This window comes from Sinocyclocheilus rhinocerous, unplaced genomic scaffold (genome assembly GCF_001515625.1).
Source record: "Sinocyclocheilus rhinocerous isolate Xijiao unplaced genomic scaffold, SAMN03320098_v1.1 scaffold2808, whole genome shotgun sequence".
NCBI classification, from domain to species: Eukaryota; Metazoa; Chordata; class Actinopteri; order Cypriniformes; family Cyprinidae; genus Sinocyclocheilus; species Sinocyclocheilus rhinocerous.
In genome coordinates, this window is record NW_015624540.1 from 162,903 (window position 1) to 172,015 (window position 9,113).

The 9,113-nt window shown below is 34.9% G+C and overlaps 1 protein-coding gene across 1 annotated transcript in view; it reads right to left on the reverse strand.

Annotated features, from left to right (window-relative positions):
• LOC107741044 (insulin-like growth factor 1 receptor) overlaps window positions 1–9,113 on the reverse strand; it is a 110,372-nt gene that overhangs the window by 95,971 nt on the left and 5,288 nt on the right. Inside the window, exon 3 of the mRNA XM_016553628.1 lies at window positions 358–918. Within this exon, the coding sequence (XP_016409114.1) occupies window positions 358–918 (561 nt within the window). The remainder of the gene's footprint in view (window positions 1–357; window positions 919–9,113) is intronic.

Here is a 9,113-nt window from a genome sequence, read left to right on the forward strand (position 1 = left end):
TATATATACGTTTTTGGTTTGTCCAGAGAATGAAAGTGCCATTTTTGAAGAGTGTGCATGCGCTGTATTAATCAGTATAGCGTAAGAGGGAATGTGAGATTGAATGAACATTTGCAAATAAAGTACAACAATGGATAACAAAAATAGAAAAGTATTCCTCAAATGCTGTTCATTATTTATAGCAATAATCTGACAGAAGTTATTACTCCACCACTTGCGTAATTTCATTAATGACAGTTCGAAATCATTGAAACAATGTGGTTTTTGACAACACACTGTCTGAAAAAGTGTGATCTCAGCAACTGCAAAACCTGGCCTACAAACCAGGCAAACACTAAAAGACACCCAGTAACTCACCTTTCTGGCAATGGTTCGAGGTCCAGCATCTGTAATTGTCATTGTCGTTGAAGTTCGTCTTGATACACAGAGGGTTGTCCTCCATGATTCCCGGGCAAACATCTCCGCACTCCTTGGACTGCTTATTTCCAGCAATGAAATTGTTAAATTCAGCATGCATAATGAGAGACCAGTCCACAGAATCCAGGTAGCAGAGCTCTGGATTCTTCTCGATTCGTATCGCACCGCGCGTGATGTTCCGCAGGTTGTAAAGGCCGATGTCCTTCAGGCTGGTTAACTCAAATATAACCAGGGCATAGTTGTAGAACAAGTTACGGCCCCGGATCACGGCGAGGTTTGGAAAGAGGGTGCTGAGGCTGTCCAGCCCGGATACACGGAAGAGGAGAAGGTAATCCGTAATCATGGTCAGTTTGGGGAAACTGAGGGTGCGGAAGACCTCCTGGTTGTTATTGTTTTTGCTTCCAATGAGAAGGATCTGCAGGTATCCCTCAACCACCGTACAGTTCTCCAGCCGCTTGAAATTACTGATGTCATTGCCAATGTCAATGCCTGGACCACAGACTGGAAGGAGGAAAAGAGAAATTACCAGATGCAGATTGTAATATTCAACAGTCACAGGCAGCAAGAGATAATTCTAAAAAAAATTGACCTTGAATATTTGAATGAATAGTTTGATTCATGGTAACGTAACAATCTTGAGACTAAAATAAAGTGCAGGTGACTCTTTTCTGTTATGGATCTTAGTCATGGGTAGACATATTTAATTTGATGCGCATGTGAGGGAAATTTGTACAGTCATTGAACAGAGTCAGACTGTACAAGTTTCCCTCACATACGCATCAAATTAGTTGTACTTGTGTCTTAAATAGACAGAATGTCCAAAAATGTACGTATCCATGCGTCGTTCCAAACCTGTATGACTTTCATTCTTCAGTGGAACACATAAGAAGATATTTTGAATGTCTCAGTGTGTTTTTGTGTCCATACAATGAAATTCAATGGGGTCCAATGTTGTTTGTGTTCAAAAGGTGATATTTTCAATGTCTCCGTGCGTTTAATTTTTGGACCATACAACAAAATTCAATGGGGTTCAATGTGGTTTGGACCCCAACGTTCTTCAAAATATCTTCTTTTGTGTTCCACTGAAGGAAAAAAATTAATATGGGTTTGAACAACTTAATGAGTAAATTCGGATGACCGAATTTACCAAAGCATTTACACAACTATATAGAACGAACACTAAAACAAAACACAAATCCAATGATTTAGGTCAATAAAATGAACACGATGACCATTTACTGACTGTCAACCCAAGCAGACATGTGAAAAGTTTCAACCAACTGCAGTTTTCCTTCTGCCAGTGACACAGTGCCCCGAGAGAGCTTTTATAAGACGGATTATTGTGTTATTAAACAGGTATCCGGAGACGGCCATTTCTGCTTTCACTTACCACCCATTAAGTTGTTTATTTTTCACAGCGCGATTTGACCACAAGCTAATCACAAAGAAAGATCCTAAAACATTTAGGCCGAGCTGAAAAATGAATCCTGGAAAATGCAGTAAGATAATTATAGAGCTCTTGAATTATAGATCCTAAATGAAATTTTAAAAGATAACATTACCTAAAAGTTTATAACCCTTTAAATCTTATATAACACTCTCAGAGGGAAAAGGCCCACTCCTTCCTCTTGAAGGTAATCTTTTCTTTTAAAGCCACCCTTAAATTCTGATTTTAACAAATATGCATTGGTGTATTATATCCATTATGCTAGAAAATATAATTAAACGATGGCAAAAACAAGCATCTTTCACCGCCCTGGAAGACAGACAGCACCCAGCCTGTCTGCGGACTCTTAACATTTTCACACTGCTGAGTAAACAGTGCTATCTTTATTGCTTTGATGGCGCTCCAAATCTCATGTTTACATTTGATAACCCAATTCCAGCCTGTTATTGCGAACTCTCGTAGGTAGCAGAGTGGAGGCATTTGGAAATTAGGTCATAAACTGATGTCATTGTTTAGAAATGAAGCAGAAAAAAAAAACTTAACCCATGCTAGTAAATCCTAACACTTCAGATTCTACAAAAAAAAAGAAGAAGATTGCGACAGAACGCTTTCACATGAAAACAGAACCACAAAACAAGACAACCTCATATTTTTGCTAACAAAGTCAGACAGTACTTTGATAGTTGCCTCAACTCATGCATCTTGAATGCATTCAAAATATATAAATACATTTCTATTTTTTACATTTTTATGTCCCTGTAAAACATGTCTTAACATACTTGAAAAAATATTTAAACTCAAGTATTAAAATAAAAATAAAAAAACGAAATCATACGAGTTAAATCACAATATCAAATATTGGGTGAATTTTAAATATTTACTACAAAACTGGCTTTATAAAAATATTACTGGGGTTTCTTCATATTTATCTTTCTACAGACTAAGCATATTGGGAATATTGTTTTACTTGGGAATCAATTAGGCTAATACATTTTCATCAGGACCACTTTTAAGTCTTTTGTAAAATCCCTTTGACTAAAAAAGTTTTTTTCTGACATAATCTTCCAAGAAGTGACCATTTTTAGAACCAAAACAACAGCACAAACATTAATATTAACGAATCATTTGATGAATTACGTGATGTTTTGGAACTCTAAAGCATTCCATGCTGTTAGATAAAATTACAGATTGTTATTAAAATGTTGATTCAAAATTAATTTCAAACCGACAAGTGAATGTAAGCTAACTCTCAACAAGAATCACCCTATAATGATAAACACACAAACTGCTTTAAGTCAACCAAAAGAGGCAGATCAACAAATAAGCCAGTGGTTTGATCTCAAGATAAGTCAACCAGTTAACCCGAGTCACATTTATACCCCACTGTGAATCTTTAACTATCCTGTGCCAAGAGAGACAGGTTATACTTAGGATTTCCACGGAGAACCTCCTCTGCCTCACTACCTGGCTGCCCTGCAACCGCCGGGGTTAACAGTAAAACCCAATTACACAGACTTCACAAACTCCTCACTCTTCCAATCAACAGAACCCAGTCTGTTTTGCTCGAGCGGGTGTTTTTACATGTTCTATTTTAAAAACACAGATCTTTCCTCTCTCTCTTGATGAATCGGATGAATCGGGGGGTCTTATTTGCAGTTTACTTGGAAACATGGAAATTTTGTGGTGGTCAAACATGAAGGGAAGTAAAAATTGCTTCTTTTTTGTGAGAACTTACAGGGTTATTGATTTTAAAGAGGCAGAATAATGAACACTGAATATCTTACATGTTTTTCACAAATGCATGGGCCAATTTAGGATTGTTTAAGAACACAGGGCAGTTTTGCATAGAAAAACAAAGGCAATTTGCAATTGCCCATGTGGGTTAAACTAATATTAATAATGACTCATTTCCAGTACGTTTGACTATAGGAATCCATGCAAACCCAACACAGCACCAACAACATGCGACACACAGTAACAAGTAAACAAGTATGCCCTGTCGTACCGAGCACGTCAGTGTTATTCCAACATGTGTCGTCATCTAAAATCAATTTCGTTTACTGGCAACCACCTCACAGCGTCCCCACATATCCTACGAACCTAACAGCTATATCTCGCTAACTGTAATCACACTTATCAATACGATCTGTCAGTTATGTTAACCAAAGAAAACAAATAATAATCTTTCCAGCCTTCTGTGTCAAAGTGAAACAGATTTATCAAATCTATGATGGACTCTATTTAAATTAAAGAGCTGCGAGACTACTGAAGGCTACTTCTCATGGTCTCAAGGAATGAGTCAAAGCTTTAAAAACCAGAACCTGAAATACACATTGAGTTTTAAACTCTCATGTCCAGTGAGCACAGGTTATACTTAGGATTTCCACGGAGAACCTCCTCTGCCTCACTACCTGGCTGCCCTGCAACCGCCGGGGTTAACAGTAAAACCCAATTACACAGACTTCACAAACTCCTCACTCTTCCAATCAACAGAACCCAGTCTGTTTTGCTCGAGCGGGTGTTTTTACATGTTCTATTTTAAAAACACAGATCTTTCCTCTCTCTCTTGATGAATCGGATGAATCGGGGGGTCTTATTTGCAGTTTACTTGGAAACATGGAAATTTTGTGGTGGTCAAACATGAAGGGAAGTAAAAATTGCTTCTTTTTTGTGAGAACTTACAGGGTTATTGATTTTAAAGAGGCAGAATAATGAACACTGAATATCTTACATGTTTTTCACAAATGCATGGGCCAATTTAGGATTGTTTAAGAACACAAGGCAGTTTTGCATAGAAAAACAAAGGCAATTTGCATTGCCCATGTGGGTTAAACTAATATTAATAATGACTCATTTCCAGTACGTTTGACTATAAGAATCCATGCAAACCCAACACAGCACCAACAACATGCGACACACAGTAACAAGTAAACAAGTAAACAAGCATGCCCTGTCGTACCGAGCACGTCAGTGTTATTCCAACATGTGTCGTCATCTGATTTTGGAGGTTGCCAGGACTGGTGAAAACACTTGAGTGCTACTGGCTGTGTCTCAGTAGGACATGTTAGCGCTTCATAACAGCGCGCTGCACTCTTGTCAAGTGAAATATTTATTCAGGCTATTTATTATTTATTGCAATTATAGTCACATTCGGCTTTGAAGCAATTTTTTTTACTAATAAGTTTCTAGTAAATTTCACAAATAATTAGCCTACAAATAAATGGCAAATAACACATTGGATTAAACAGAATTTTGACCATTTTCAAAAAGTATTTTCTTGTACTTCAATAATCTTTGTTTTATTTACAACTGTGAAAAATATTTTTTTACAGCATATGCCCAATTAAATAAAACAAAATGACTATTGTATTTCTATAATACATATCACAATTTCATACAACGTATGGTTACATTCTTACAAAAATGGCATTCTTATCATCAGAAAAGATCAAAAAAGATATTTATTGTAAAAAGATATACTTTTTGTAGCCTATATATTTATAACTTTGTTTGATTATTCTTTTAAACTACATTCACACATAATAAAAATATCTTAATGTATTTTTCTACAAGAGAAAAAAAATTATAAAAAGTTTTAATTTTTACATTTATTTATTTGTTTATCTATTTTACATTCCCACAGAATAACATCAAATGTTCATGTATTTTTCCTACAATTTCAACTACAGTCTCAAACACAGTAAACACAGTTTTTTTGTTTTTGTTTGTTTGTTTTGTCAGGCCTCTTTTGGGAATCAGATGCAGCACTTGTAATTTAGTCTCACTGTAATTTTGCCTCACAAAGCACACACTGTTCTGCTGGTGGGAAACACTCATGCAATATGATGACATATTGATAATATGATTGGTTTCATCCATAATTAGTGCAAACTCATATAGCATGATTTTGCATTACCAAATATATTATGTAAAATAGTAATATGATGTCAATTATTTAAAAAAAAATATTAGATTAAAAAAAATGAAACTTTATAATACAATTGATTCTCTCTTAATAGTAAGATAAATGTTGCATTATTTATATAAACTTTAAGTTACATTGGTCATTATTTCCTTTAAAGAGCTCTTGGTTTTCAGGCTTTGGTTGAGGTTGTAAGTGCTCATGTCAGTCTATTCCTCATCACTGAGTCATTGCACAAATAACAGCCGGTGTGGGTTACTTACTGAAAGCAATATTAACTCAAAACCAAAAGCAATGGCTTTGGGCAACTAGACAAATTATATACATTTAACACGGACACATTTTGAGTTGAAACATCATAATGAATAGTTCCATTAAGCTGTTTTCTTTGAGACATGGCAAAATATGAGACTCTAAACGAATGATACATCCTCTACTCATACCCTACATGTCTAGACAAGGAGCGCACAAAGTTTTAGGAAGATCTGTAGATGTTTTACAACAATCTACAGAACAAATTAAATTTACTTACGATAATGCAAACTTTGTCAAATATGAGATCCAAGGAGAAAAAAAACAAAAAAACTTTTTTTATTTAATAAACAGCCGAAAACATTCTTTTAACTGGCCGAATTCATCCGCTGCTACACAGAGTTCAACACTCATCAGATTTTCTGTACAATGACTATCAAGGAGTGATTAATATCAGCCAAGGAAAATCATGTCATGCAAATGTGTTGAAGATTAAAAAAACAAGGAAAACCTGAAGCACTTACACATTCAAATACAATGTTCTGTGTAGGCAAATTAGCCCTGACTCTGCACCGTAAATAAAACTCTACAATCTCACAAAAGGTGTGAATACAATCTATTTTGAAATCACTTTATTATGTTTAGACGTCTATAACCCTTTAACGCTCTCCTAAGGAAAAGTGTGAAATCTTATCTGTAATAATACATACATACATACATTTAAAAAATGTATTTCGGTACTTATTGCTTTTTAATAAACACACAGAACAATACAGTTACACTCAACATACAGTAACCATAACAATATTTGAGCAGGTGAACCAGCAACAAATTTAAAGGTCTTGCAAGTAAATATTTATACATATTCACATACAGTATATACATTTTAAAATAATATTGTAAAAATATAAACATAAAATAAAATACGACTAGAATTAATAATAGAAATGATAAAAAATGTGTAAAGTAAAACAATAAATAAAACAATAATTATTTATACTTACAAAACATTGACATATACATTTGAAAATAATAAATAATATATAATGTAATCAATAAAATCAAAAACACATCCAATAAATAAATAAAGTACATAAAATAAGTGCATAACCATAAATATTTTCATCGTTCCACATTATGTTGTCTGTGACAATAATACTAACAGTGATCACTTAAAAATACATCTAAAATAAAACAAAATGAAATAAATAAATAAATAGTGCATAATCATGAATATTTTCAGCCCTCCACATTATAGTGTCCATGATTAAAAATACATATAAAATAAAATTAAATAAATAAATAAAAATTACAGCAATTTAAAAAAAGATAAATAAAAAGTGCATGATTATTTTCAGGCCTTCTCATTACCCACGATCACAAACAGGTCATAAATTCTGGAGTATTATTAGGAAGAGACGGGGTCAATAAGCTTACTAGGAATGGACATTATTTCTTTTGAGATGGTCCAAAACCAATTCTTTTAGACATAAGAATTTATAAATAACTGTACAATGCCTTGCAGTGCTGAAGATCATCATTTAACCCTGTGGCTGATACGGTCCGTTTTCAAACAAACAGGAGATGCAGAGTACAACAAGCTGAGGGTTTGTTTGGATGTTGGTGGTCCTTTCTCTAACGAAACAAGAAAAGCCTTTTTGCTGAAGTATAATCTGTGACAGTCTTGATTATCACCATAATTACAGAGCTCTTTCGGCCCAAAGAGGAGAGCACAAAAGAACTGTGTTAGCGCGGCACAAATAACTCGATCCTGGCACACACACTTAAGCCCCTGTGACATTTCGAAAATTATAGGGCGAGAGCACACATACACCCATTAAACAATGGACTGCACATCCACGGCCACCCAAGACTACAACTACAGAAATCCAGCCTTGAACGAGCACAAACTGTACCAGCATGCCCTTCCGATCTCCCCCACCCCTCTCCACCCGCTCAGTGTTTTGCCTGTCCTCTTGCATTTGTTAAATCCTCATAAACTGTCCCAATAAAGACGGCATACAGCCCACCTACCTCGAGCGCCTCTTGTTGGTTTAATTCTCTCTCTGCACTCAAGTGGAAATAAACGTGTTTGCCACCAGCGGGTCACACATGCTAATGAGCCACTGTTTGTTTTTGAGGAGGAATGGAATTCAGGATGAGATGGGAAAAGGAGTGAAAAATTATAAATGTGCCTGAATCCAAATATCTCCTAAAAATAAATGTTGTTTATTGCATCAGTGGTTAGAACCTATATTATTCAGGGAACCCCTCCATTACACAAGAGGTTCTTCATGGTGGAAAAAGGTTCTTCAGATTATTACAAATTTCTTTTACATTTTTTTCTTTTATTACTTTTTTAAAAAAATCTTTTTACTTTTTGTCTCTGAATTTTGAGTTTACATTGTAGTTATTGTAGTTATTTGTTTTTCCGTTTTTTCTTGTAATTGCACATTTACATCTTGTAATTCTGACTTTTCAGATTTTTTCTGAATTCTGACTTTACATCTCACAATTTAGTGTGTGTGTGTGTGTGTGTGTGTGTGTCTCTCTCTGCACTCAAGTGGAAATAAACGTGTTTGCCACCAGCGGGTCACACATGCTAATGAGCCACTGTTTGTTTTTGAGGAGGAATGGAATTCAGGATGAGATGGGAAAAGGAGTGAAAAATTATAAATGTGCCTGAATCCAAATATCTCCTAAAAATAAATGTTGTTTATTGCATCAGTGGTTAGAACCTATATTATTCAGGGAACCCCTCCATTACACAAGAGGTTCTTCATGGTGGAAAAAGGTTCTTCAGATTATTACAAATTTCTTTTACATTTTTTTCTTTTATTACTTTTTAAAAAAAATCTTTTTACTTTTTGTCTCTGAATTTTGAGTTTACATTGTAGTTATTGTAGTTATTTGTTTTTCCGTTTTTTCTTGTAATTGCACATTTACATCTTGTAATTCTGACTTTTCAGATTTTTTCTGAATTCTGACTTTACATCTCACAATTTAGTGTGTGTGTGTGTGTGTGTGTGTGTGTGTGTGTGTGTGTGTGTGGTATATGAGAGGGCGGAGAGGGCG